This window comes from Mustela putorius, unplaced genomic scaffold (assembly GCF_011764305.1).
Source record: "Mustela putorius furo isolate JIRA1106 unplaced genomic scaffold, ASM1176430v1.1 tig00003836_pilon_pilon_pilon, whole genome shotgun sequence".
NCBI classification, from domain to species: Eukaryota; Metazoa; Chordata; class Mammalia; order Carnivora; family Mustelidae; genus Mustela; species Mustela putorius.
This window is the reverse complement of record NW_025421989.1, coordinates 10932294-10945540: the sequence shown is the minus strand read 5'-3', so window position 1 is coordinate 10945540 and position 13247 is coordinate 10932294. Positions and strand designations below refer to the sequence as shown.

The following is a 13247-nucleotide window of genomic DNA, read 5'->3' as shown; positions in this document are numbered from 1 at the left end:
TCTCAGTTAACATTCAGGATGAACATATATGAAGAATAGGTATCAACAATTTAAAGAGGTAAGTAAAAAAAATATTTGCCAGGCACTGATAAAAGTCATTACTGAGAATAAAGATTCAAAAATAAGCAGGTCTATCAATTCTCTATCCCATCACCAATTTACCACTCAAGTCACCATGTAAAGTTACAATCTTACACGAATGGATAAAGAAGATGTGGTATATATACACAACGGAATACTATTCAACCATCAAAAAGAAAATCTTACCATCTGCAATGTCATGGAGGAAATAGAGGGTATTATGCTAAGCAAAATAAGTCAATCAGGGAAAGACAATGATCATATGATCTCACTCAACTGTGGAATTAAAGAAACAAAACAAAAGATCATAGGGGAAGGGAGGGAAAAATAAAACAAGACAAAATCAGAGCGGGAGACAAAACATAGGAGACTCTTAATCATAGGAAACAAATGAAGGTTGCTGGAGGGGAGGGGGTAAATAGGGTACCCAGGTGATGTGATAAGCACTGGGTATCATACTGACAGATCACTGAACTCTACCTCTGAAACTAATAATACACTCTATGTCAAGTAATGGAATTTAAATAAAAAATAAAATATAGTATCAAAAAGTTATAACCTTATAGTCTCTATGACAGAGGGCTGGTATTTTTAGATAGGTTAAAAAAGGACAAAAATTGATAAACTCCTAAAATCTCTTCCTCTTGCTCTGATCATGACAACTTTAAAAGGTTAACTGTGAGAATGTTAAAGATGGAAGAAAATTTAAGAAAATGCAAGTGTCTGTTGACCTATCTTTTAAAGGCTTCCACTATTGGGGGATAGTACATAACTCATTAGCTTTGAGGACTAACTTACGATCTCCCACTATAGGCTAGCTCAAAATGGATACAGGTATTGCAGATACAAAGAGGAATAAAGCCTGAGTGGATCCAGAGAACTTATGTAAAACATTCAATAGTGTAGTTACACTTTAAATGTCATTTTCCTTTATCACTTTTGGTTAGTACACTTTGTTTTGTACACTTTTTTCCATCTCCTTATTTTCAACCTTTCTACATTACTGTCTTGAGGTAGAATGAAATTAAGATTTTTAAAAATATATTCTTCCTCTCCAGAGAGGGCAGTTGATAAGGACAATCCCCGTTTTATGCACCCTTTACCTACAGAGGTTCCCTCCCATCACTGCTAATCATCCTGTCCCTGAAATTCTCTGAGATCATCCTGGTTCTTCTACTTCTCTAATCACTTTGTCTCCTCCATCCTAATAAAATGAAGGCACTCTTCAAGGTTAATTGCTTAATGGGGAAAAAAAGAAGGAAGACAGAAGAAAGACATTAAAGAATAACCTAAAGGTTATATTTCAGATGAAACAATATTATGATCCCAGATACAAGATCCAAAACTCAAGAAGGGATGGTAAATAAAGATACTAGTAACTATATGGTAAGTAGACAAACACTTACATATAAAACCGTAAGAAATGGGGGTAGAGGTGACCATGGAGAATAGGTCAGAACTACACAATGACTATTTTTCATGGAGTAGAAAAGAGGAAACACTCTTAACTCATTTTATGAAGACTGCATGATCTTAATGTCAAAGTTGCACAAGAGAAGTATAAGAAAGGAAAATTACAGGTTAATTTATGAATACAGATGTAAAACTCCTAGATAAAATGTCAGCTAACTGAAAACAACAATGTATTTTAAAAACCTGATTAATAGAGGCTGCCATATTAACAGATTAAAAAAGAAAAAAAACAAGTGAATGTCTCATCAGATACAATAAATGTGTTCAACAGATGAAGAAAATACATTTAGTAAATAAAATTCAACCATCAGTAGCGATGGGAACAAAACAATAAACAAAAACCCAAACGAACAAACCATAAGTAGATGGAAACCTCTTCATTTTCATAAAGGATATCTACAGAGATTATACTTGATGGTGACATGTTTGGGGCTATCTTTCTAAGATCAGGAACAAAACAAGTAGGCTTTTCTTACTGCTTCAATTCAACAGTGTTCTAAAGTCCAGCCAGTATAAAGTAAAAGCATTTAAAGTTGTAAGAACTGGGAAGATAGAAAATGTCATTATTTCAAGCTGATGTCCGTACCTGCAGAGAAATTCCAAACTAATCTAGAGATAAATTGTCAAAATTAGTAAGAGCTGGTAAGGTTTTTGATTCAATATTAATGTAAAAGAGTCAAATGTACTTTGTTAACCATGAACAATCAGAAAATAATTTCTGAGCAGATACCATTTAAACCACCACAAAAATAAAACATGTAAGTACCTGGGAATGAATTTAACAAAAGTGAGTTAAACTTTATGGAGAAAACTATAAATCTTTCTATAAGAGTTTAGCAGGATATCCCAGATTCTTGGTTAGGAAGACACAGCCCTGATGATGTCAAGCCTCCCAGAAGTCGTCTTCTAATTTAATACAATTCCATTCAAAATTTCAACAATAGCTGGTTTTTTGCAGAACCATAAGAAGGTGATCCTCTAATTTATATGGAGGAACAAGAGGCCAATAGCCTGTTGAAGGAGTGATTTTCACGGAAGCAGAAGCCAAATGGCCCATAAAGATATGAAGAAATGCTCAGTTTCGCTGGTACTCAAAGCAATGCAAATTAAAACCATAATGAGTTATCCCTACACCTTAATCAGATGGGCAAAAATTAAAAAAAAAAAAACAAACACCACCACCACCACCAAATTTTAGAGTGTGGAAAAACAAGGACCACTGGTTAAAATGAAAGCTGGAATAATCACTTTGGGAACCAGTTCAGCATTACCTAGTAAAGTTGAACATGTGCCTCATCAATGACCCACACATTTCACTGTTGGGTGCAAACCCTAGAGCAGCAGTCCTCAAAACTTCTTGTCTCAGGACCCCTTTTACACTCTTAAAAATAACTGAAGACTCCAAAGGGTTTTTGTTTGTTTATATGGGTTATATTTACCAGTAGTTATTCTATTGGGTATTGGAACTGAGAAAAGTTTTAAACATGAGAACACATAAGCACATATCCTAATGGCTGTCAGAGCAAGGACATCACCACATGCCATGCAACCTCTGGAAAACGCTATTGTATGCTTGTGAGAGAATGACAGTGAAAAAGGAAAATGATGCTTTGGTGTTATAAAAGTTGTTTTGACAGCTCAAGCTCCTTGAAATGGTATGAAGGAACTACAGTTCCTGGACCAACTTTGAGAACCACTGCCCTAGAGGAAGTCTAGGCACCAGACATGTTTAAAAATGTTTGTAGCTGCACTGCACATAATAGCAAAGCCTAGAAACAACCCCAAATTCACCAGCCAATATTTTCATTCCATGCACTACTATGCAGCTATCAAAAGCAATCAATTATACTTATGTTAGACAATACAAATGACTCTTGAGTAGCAGAATCAAGTCATGGAAAATACATTCAGCTTTTTTATTTTTTTAAGATTTTATTTATTTGACAGAGAGATCACAAGTAGGCAGAGAGGCAGACAGAGAGAGGGGGGGAAGCAGGCTCCCTGCTGAGCAGAGAGCCTGATGTGGGGCTCGATCCCAGGACCCTGAGACCACGACCTGAGCTGAAGGCAGAGGCTTAACCCACTGAGCCACCCAGGCACCCCAGCTTTTTTTTTTTTTTTAAAGATTTCATTTATTTATTTGAGAGAGAGAGATCATAAGCAGGCAGAGAGGCAGGCAGAGATACAGAGGGGGAAGCAGACTTCCTGCTGAGCAGAGAGCTTGATGCAGGGCTCCATCCTAGGATCCTGAGACCATGACCTGAGCCGAAAGCAGAGACTTAACCCACTGAGCCATCCAGGTGCTCCTACATTCAGCTTTCACTTAAAGTTCAAAAACAGCTAAACTTAATAAAGTACTGGTGAAGAATACATCATAGACAGTAAAGCTAATGAAAAGCAAGAGAATGAGTAACACCAAATGCAGGACACAAATGCTCCTGAATGGCAGTGTTAAGTACATGGGTGTTCACTTTATTAATATTTCATATAATCTGTACTTAAAAGATATTTCAAATTGTAAAAAATAATAAACCAAGAAAAAGCAAAAATTAAAAGGAAATTATCAAATGAGAGAAAATTATTTAATGGCAATGAAAGAAACCACAAAGGAATGAGTAGTTTTGAATAAATTGGAAACATGAAAAAACTTTCAAGACATGTCTCCAAAGGCAAAGGAAACAAAAGCATAAATGAACTTTTGGGACTTCATCAAGATCAAAAGCTTCTGCACAGCAAACGACAGTCAACAAAACAAAGAGGCAACCCACAGAATGGGAAGGGATATCTGCAAATGACACTACAGACAAAGGGCTGTTATTCAAGATCTATATAGAACTTCTCAAACTCAACACCCAAAAAACAGATAATCATGACAAAAATGGGCAAAAGACATGAACAGACAATTCTCCAATGAAGATAAACAAATGGCTAACAGACACACGAAAAAATGTTCATAATCATTAGCCGTCAGAGAGATTCAAATCAAAACCACACTGAGATGCCACCTTACACCAGGCATTAGAATGGCAAAGATGAACAAGGCAGGAAACAACAAATGTTGGAGAGGATGTGGAGAAAGAAAAACCCTCTTACACTGTTGGTGAGAATGCAAGTCGTTGCAGCCACTTTGGAAAACAGTGTGGAGATTCTTCAAAAAAATAAAAACAGAGCTACCCTATGACCCTGCAATTGCACTACTGGGTAATCTACCCCAAAGATGCAGATAGAGTGAAAAGAAGGGCCATATGTACCCCAGTGTTCATAGCAGCAATGTCCACAATAGCCAAACTGTGGAAAGAGCTGAGATGCCCTTCAACAGATGAATGGATAAAGAATATATGGTCCATATATACAATGAAATATTACTCAGCCATCAGAAAGAATGAATACCCAATTTTTGTATCAACATGATGGGACTGGAGGAGATATGCTGAGTGAAATAAGTCAAGAAGAGAAAAGTCAATGATCATATGGTTTGACTTATTTGTGGAACATAAGGAATAACATGGAGGACTTTAGGAGAAGGAAAGGAAAAGTGAATTGGGCGAAATTGGAGGGAGAGACAAAGCATGACAGACTGTGGACTCTGAGAAACAAACTGAGGGTTTTAGAGGGGAGGGGAGTGGGGTGATGGGTGAGCCCGGTGATGGGTATTAAGGAGGGTGCGGATTGCATGGAGCACTGGGTGTTGTACATAAACAATGAATCTTGGAACACTGCATTGAAAACTAATGATGTATTTTACAGTGATTAACATCACACAATAAAAAAAATTTTTAGAAATGAAAAAAGTGAAAGTGACATAAATAAGAAAAGCCCAAACCAATTTAAAAAGCCATAGTAATGAAAAAAAAAATGTGAACTACAAACCGATGTAAGTATCTGAAAAGAAATTTACTCTCACTAGCAACCAGGATGCAAACTAAAACAAAGAACCATCAGTTAAGGAGTAATGACACCGCACGTGGGTAAGGCTGTGGTAAGACTAACACTATCACATGTGCTGGTGGGAATGAAGCTTGGTGCAACTTCTGGGGAGGAAAAGGTAGCACATACATGAAGTGTCTTAAAAATATTCATACTCTTGAAACCAATAATTCTGGTTCTAGACATGAATCTTAAGGAAACAATCTGAACTACTGCACAAAAAACTGGAAGGAATATAAATATCCAAATAGGAAGTATTTAAAAGAAAATGCTCTTTTTACAGAGCTGAGTATTAAACAGTAATGTAAAAACACTATTTACTTCATCAATCTAGGGAAAATAAACTTGATCATGTCAAGTATAAAATGCAAGCCCTAAAATTACATACACGATAGTCTTTTAAGTACTTTTTAACATACAGGGAAAAAAAAACATAGAGAGGGCACCTGGGGGCTCAGTTGGTTAAGTGTCCCAGCTGGATGTCAACTCAGGTCTCAGTCACAAGATCGTGAGTTCAAGCCCCCTGCTGGGCTGAATGCTGGGTGTGGAGCCCATTAAGAATAAAACCAAAAACCAAATGGAAAAAAAAAATGCCTCCATTGTTAGCAGAGCTATCTCTGGATGGTTAGCTTATGGGAGACTTTTCTGGCTTTTCTGGTATCATCCAAATTTATTCAAATGAATTCATACACTTGTAAAGTCAAGAAACAAACCTAAAATAAGAAAACACACCAATCCCTCAACTGCTCTCCAAACTCACTGAAGTACAAACATCGTTTTTGTTCAAAGCTCTCTACACTGCATTCCCACTGTTTTCAGCAGGTGTGCTTACCCTCCTCTTAGAGCTCATCAAAGCGGACTTCCCATGGCTTCCTGAACATGCCCTGTACCTGCTCACTACAGCGCCTTAGCTCAGACTTTTTGATCCATCTGGATCACATTCTCTACCTTCCCAAGTTCTACCATTTTCCAAAGTTCCACCTTTTCTGTTTTCTCACTTGGTGCTAACCCAATCACCCCAACCACGTGTGATTTTTTTCCTTGTCTTTGACTTCTACAAAAATGATTTTAGCACTTATTCCTCTTGATACAATTTTCCTGAATTCTAACAGTTAGCTCTGTCTTAATGCCTCTACTAGAGTGTAGTAGTTCAGGAAGGGGCTCTATCCTTCTTCAGTTCTTTCTCTAGTAAGGACACACTACTTTCAGAATTAAGCACATAATGAGTATTTGAGGAACCAAATAAATTACTGTCACAAGGGAGTAGTCTCTTGCCTTGGCCACCAGAAGGAGGAAGAGAGAATGGGAAATGTTTCTCATTTGAGACTCAGCATGGAATTTCTCACAGAAACAGTGAGGGAAAAAAGGACCACTTGTAATGCATAAAACAATTATGAACTTTTATTCTTTCTGACAGCTACAAATCTATCCATAATTGGCAACTTAATTCCTATGGAAACAAAAATGTGCTTGGAATTCCCAAGTACCTACCTCCAAAAGAGTTTCTGGAGTATAGCTAGTGCTTAAAGTGATGTATTTGCAGATAATATTTTCTTTTAGGAAAAACGTCATGTTTGTTTGCTTAAGTCAGCCTTACGCGTCTTTTGAAACAAAATATTGTTAGTGACAACAGAAAGGGTGAAATGAAAGAGGAATCGGGAAAGTGCAGGTTCTCTAAGCACTTGAGTCAATTTCTAAAAAGTAAACTTGAAAGGGTGAATACAGGCAGACCAAAATCCCTTTTTACCCCTTGCCTACTTTACCTTTACCTGATGCAGTATCTCAGGAAACAAGGTAGAAAAGTCTTTGCAGGTTTCTCCTTTCCCATTCAAGTCTTTAAATTAATTAAATTAGTATTTACAACAGCTGTGCAGGTAACCCATTCACACGAACCCATGTGTGTATATTTAACAACAAAACCCTTTCTATAGCTAATGCCATAGAGTGCTCTACTTGGAAATAATGCTTGTCTTTATGAAACATATTGCGAGGGCTGCTCTTTGCCAGACTTTGCGGGGGGTGGGGAAATGGGATGGGGAACCAATTAGGACAACTCATAAGGCAGACTCAGATTAATCTTCCTATGTATATATTTAAGCATTGCTATATTAAGTTTATATTGAAAACTGTGCTAAGTATACAGAAGTGAGTCAGTCCTTGCCCTGGCTTCCCCAGACCCATATACATTTTACTGGAGGAAATGAACAATAAGTAAACAAATGAACACAATAATTACCGGTTATGGTAAGAGCTGTAAAGGGGACAAAACAAACAAGACAGCGAGGCTATTCAGTAATCAGCAAAGGCCTCTGAGATACATTTAAACCAAGATGGAAAAGAAAAAAAGGACCTAGCCATGAACACTATCTGGGCAAGAGCCTCCCAAACAAAGAGAAGTGGAAAGGTCCCAAGATAAAAACAGATTCAGTCTGTTTGAAGAACATAAAAGAAGCAGTGTGGCTGGTCATGTTTTTCAAACCCTGGGTCATATAGGATGTGATGTCAATTTTGTGGGTCACTGCAACAGGGGTCATGGGTTTTCTGAATAAATATTCTTTAAGGAACTTTTGTTCCAGTTATGTGTGCATGTGTAAGTATGTGAGGGATTGCTATGTGTTATAATGTGTGATATGTTTCTTACTGTGGGCAGTGGTGAAATCTGTACTAAGCGGAGAGAGTGGTTACAAATTAGGATGTAAGGGCGGGCATGAGCTTCAGCATATATGGCCCTGCACTGTAGGCCACCATAAAGAATTGAGATTCTTGGGCGCCTGGGTGGCTTACTGGGTTAAGCCTCTGCCTTCGACTCAGCTTAAGATCTCAGAGTCCTGCGATCGAGTCCCGCATCAGGCTCTCTGCTAGGCAGGGAGCCTGCTTCCTCCTCTCTCTCTCTCTGCCTGCCTCTCTGCCTACTTGTGATCTCTGTCAAATAAATAAATAAAATCCTTAAAAAAATTTTTAATAATTGAGATTTTTATTCTAAACACAGTGGGAATGTATTGAAGAGTTTTAAGTTGGGGAGTGACATGATCTAAGGCAACATGATGGTGTTGCCAAAAGATTTTCCCTACAGCAAAATTCAGAAAACTAGCCCAAGTCCTAGCCATTAACACCAAGGATTCAGAGTGAATCACTTAATCTCTCTAGATCTTACTTTCTTCATTTTAAAGAGGAGAAGGCTGGACCAAGATAACTTTTAAGATCTTATCTATTGCTAAACTTGCATAACTACACACACACGTATACATATATCCTGCTTCCTCCATTGGGCATGAGTACCTGACTAATGGGAAGACACTAGCCCATTAGGTCAGGTTCTGGGTTCTTAAAATACTATAAACCATGTAAGTATAAGAACATTTCTATAGAAAGCAATCTTTTTACTGGAACCACCTATATTATTTAAATGAGATCTCTGGGCTAAACGTGAATCAAGTGCTTTTGCAACTCTCTGGTGCAAAGTTTGGGATGGGAAGAAAACTGACAGGATGAACAGATTTACTGACCAGGTTACTTGGAACACATTTCCTTACTTGTTCTAGGTCATCATTGACATTTAATCTAGGGCAGTTTAAAGTTGCAGAGAATCTCTACAGGGCACTGAATTTAAGATGCAGAAGCTTAAACCCTTCCACAGCAACCAAATCAACTTGGGACAAAATATTCATTGAGAGCCTACAATACGTTAACCCCATGCTAGAAAGTTTGATCTGTGTTTTTTCAGTTACTCCTCTTAACCTAATTATTCATATTTCACAGATAAGGAAACAGGGCTTAGAAAAGACAACTAAGCTATTAAGTGGCAGGGCCAGGATTCAATATTTCATATTTATGATAAAATCATCCTGAAGGTTTTAAAAATTACTGTACAAGGATTAAATCATCAGTTTCAAGTATGTGGGACATCTGTTCAACCATATGAACACATAATGTTCAACCAATAAATCAATTCTGGACTCACAGGTACTTTGTCTAGGTACAGTGTGGGATGAAAGAGAACTTGTTCCAGCCCTGGAAAAGCCTACTCCGTGGGTAGCATACTGGGTTGTATGAAGAGGAATTATGTAAAATATCCAAGGAATTTGTATCCCCAATTAAGTACACGTGAATAGCATTATGGCGGTTTCCAGATTCTTTTTCTCTATTGTTGCTGGTGAAAGGTCAGCAGAAAACCGTGCACTGGGCAGTGTCACCTGTACCATGGGCCTTGAAAGTGTCCTTCAAGTTCCACGAACTCGAGATGCTAGAAACTGACCAATTTCCAGCTTACATTAACCCTTTAGGAAGCAACGGGCGTATCACCTGACCAGTTGGGAGCAGTGTGCATGGCGTGTTATGTTAAAGAAAACCTTGGAAACGTGCAGGGCATCATTACAGTGAGGGTCGAAATGGTCCCTAAAGCCTCCCAAAGACACCTGCAAACACCTTTGGAAATTGGAAAGTTGGGGACACTCATGCACACCTGCCTCAACAGCGAGAACGCGGTACCCACCTGTCACGTATTCGGCTTCGAATCTCCGTCGGGTCTCAGAAATGAGCTTGGCTTTATTCTGGGCGTGATACTGAAAGGGAGACACGAAGGGACGCTTAGACACCACGCGCACCACCCCGCTTCCCTTCAGCCCAGCCCAACCCACCTACACCTGGGCGCAGAGCCCCCGGGCTTCAGAGGAAGCTTCCGGGTCTGCCGGGGGGGCCGGCAGCGGCGTGGGTGCCTCCTCACCTCGGTCATGGTCGCGGTCGTGGACGTGATTTCGATCGCCGTGTCCACTTCTCCACCTGTCCGAATATCTCATCACTGGCCAGGCGGGCCGGGAGGTAAAGAGAGAAGGGCGGGAGGTGGGGACGGTCGCGTGACACCGGGAGGCGGGCGGAAGCGTCGCTGCGTTGTCCAATCCACTGTGGCCGCCTGGGTCTGGAGGCGGAACCAGGCCCCAGCCGGGCTTTCCATTAGCTTCTCCTTTGGGCTCCGCTCCCCCGACGTCCCCTGCACTGCGGGCCCGCCTCCGCCTACCGCCGGGTCATGGGAGCTTCCCGCGCGGAGCTCCGCCCTAAGAAGCCCCGCCTGCCCTTCGCTTTCACAACACTCCCTGGAGGCCCCGCCCCCTTAGCCTCCCTTGGCAACCGTCTCCGGGAAGGTTCGGCAGGCTCCGCCTCCTCCGCTTTCGGCGCAGCCTCCAGCCGGGATCTCCCAGGATGCAGCGCGCGGGCGGGAGGTTTGGAGCGGAGGGACCCCGCGCCCGCGTAGGGAGTCGGGAAAGTGGCGGCCCTGGGACGCAGGGCCTCGCGCAGTGAGGTAGGGCTGGCCAGTCGTCCCTTACCCCTACCTGGCCTTCGCGGGGCTGGGCGGCAGAGCTGGGTTGGTTCCCGTCTTTGTGGATTAAGGGGATGGAAACGAGTGTGCCGCGGCCTATGTGCATCATGTCCTTGCTGTATAGGATTATTTCGCTTGAAGCTTTCTTCACCCTCGCCGCATCTTTCCCACTTGGAGTGTGAGAAACTTAACAAGGATCATGTTTTTGAAATCCTTAAACTAAAGCAGTTATATAAACTTAAAAGGTGCAAAGCATCTTAAAAGTTTATGAACTGGGGCAGTTCTCAACTTGGGGCAATTTTGTCTCGCAGGGGACATTTAGCAGTGTCTGGAGATGTTTTTGGTTGGCACAACCCGGATGTGGCCTGATACTGGCAACTAGTAGGTATCGCTAAATAGCCTGCAACGCACAGGGGGGCCCCTCTGACAGTTATCCAGTGCAATGACATTAAGTGCCAAACTTCAGAAAGATTTAGGTTTATAAGGCACTGGAACAATTCTGTAGTTGTTGGCTAAAGTAGTGAAAGGAAGTCGTTTTGCATTCAAACGATTCAATACAGGGCTTAAAAAAAAAAGGAAGATAATAAAAACTACAGAGAAATTGCAGGAAGAAAAGTCCCCATATTTTCACCATCTACAGTCAACCGTGTTTGACACTTTAGCATCTTTGACCGAGACTTTTTTTTAATATGCTACAGATTTTTATGGGGGGAAATGGACATATTGTTTAAAAATAATTGAATACATTGTTAAAAAACAACATTGCAGCTCTAGCTGAAATCTCCTTCTGGCTCCACTCTCCTACCTGATATCTCTCCCCTTCTCCAGAATAAATAGTCATTGGAATTTAGCATGAATCTTTACAGAATCTTTGCTCTTTAAGTTTTGGACAGGGCTGCCTGGGTTTGAATCCTGGCTCTGTCACTTCCTATTTTTAGGCCTTTGAGAAGATTCTTAAACTCCATGCCTCAATTTCCCCATCTGTAGAATGGGATAACAGTGCCTATAGCATAAGAATGTAGTGAGAAATAAATGAGTCCAAAGTGCTTAGAATGGTACCTGGCAGAGAAGCACTCAGGGAATGTAGCCTTTGTAGGTAAACAGAAAATACATAATGTCGTTTTATGTGTTTTGATTTAGATACATAATGTACCACAGAATACATTTTTCTGCAACTCAGTTTTTTTTTTTTCATTTGATTTTTGAAATTAAGCCATGGTGGTATATACATAGATCTGATTCATTTTTTTTAAGATTTATATTTCTTTATTTGACAGAGATCACCAGTAGGCAGAGAGGCAGGCAGAGAGAGAGGGGGTAGCAGGCTCCCTCCTGAGCGAAGAGCCTGATGTGGGGCTCGATCCCAGGACCCTGAGATCATGACCTGAGCTGAAGGCAGAGGCTTAACCCACTGAGCCACCCAGGTGCCCCAATCTGATTCATTTTTAACTGTAGTACGATATTCCATTTGTATTTGTTCATTCCTCTATTGATGGTCATTGAAGTTTCTTTTTTGCTGTTACAAACAATAGCACAATGAATATTCTAGAGCAATGTCTTTGTACATTAGTATGTAAGATTGTTTCTCTGGGTTCATATCTAGAAATGAAATTGCTGGATATATGTATTTCAGGTGACTTGCCAAGTTGCCTTCCAAAGGCACATCTTTTAATTAAGAACTCATAATTATCTCCTAATTGATCGGCTCTGCCTCCCTTCTCACCTTACCCCCATCTTCAATACTGTCACCAGGATCTTTGTCATTCAGAAGTACAGTCCTGTGATTTCTGTCTTTGAAATCATTCAGTGATGTATCACTATTCAGATAAAGTGAGAAGTCCTTAGGTTGACACAGCAAACCTTTAACGTAGTCTTTCCTAATTCTCTTAGTGCCTCACCATTCCCCTGTGTTCACCTACTTCTCAGATACCCTAAGCGTTGTTGGAAAAGGGAAAATGGAGCTTGATTATGGGTAGGTTCCAACAAATGATTTCCAGTTATATAGGTAGAAAAACGTTTTTAACAGCAGACCTACTCTGTAGCCAAGTTAATTTACTTAGGTAAATAAGGTCCTAAAGGTTGTGAAAAGTCCATCTATCCGTATTATGCTTATAAAATGTTTAGTATTCTTGGGTTTTCTTTTGAGGTTTTGAGGTCTTAGGTTTTTTTGAAATTTTTATTTGAGTATCTTAATTCTACCTTTTTTTCCAAAGATACTTTCTATTGCCATGCTTGATACAGTTTCTTAGAGACATTTTTAGATTTTATCTGCTGGTAGGGAAGAGTGGATTAGAGTGATAATCTATTGCCAATCTATTGTATTTCTCTCAGCATGTATTATTTCCCCAGTATACTCATCTATTGTCTTTTTATGTACAAAATATATACAATCACCTATGATGTATGGTAATACAGAACAGGAAAAACTCAATTTAATTATGTAGTATTTTAT

At 39.9% G+C, this 13247-nt stretch overlaps 2 protein-coding genes across 3 annotated transcripts in view; one reads left to right on the top strand and one right to left on the bottom strand.

Annotated features, from left to right (window-relative positions):
* The window catches only part of MOSPD2 (motile sperm domain containing 2), a 61757-nt gene extending 51250 nt beyond the window's left edge, over positions 1–10507 (bottom strand). The window contains exons 1-2 of one of the 2 annotated variants that reach the window (XM_013059605.2): positions 10205–10507; positions 9974–10043 (exon numbers count right to left, since the gene is read on the bottom strand). In XM_013059605.2, the coding sequence (XP_012915059.1) occupies positions 9974–10043; positions 10205–10213 (79 nt within the window). In that variant the 5' untranslated portion in view covers positions 10214–10507. The remainder of the gene's footprint in view (positions 1–9973; positions 10044–10204) is intronic. The other variant, XM_004758875.3, reaches the window with a different exon arrangement.
* Positions 10508–10668: 161 nt separating this feature from the next.
* The window catches only part of FANCB (FA complementation group B), a 28733-nt gene continuing 26154 nt past the window's right edge, over positions 10669–13247 (top strand). Inside the window, exon 1 of the mRNA XM_004758874.3 lies at positions 10669–10777. The gene's annotated coding sequence lies outside the window, so the exon portion shown is untranslated. The remainder of the gene's footprint in view (positions 10778–13247) is intronic.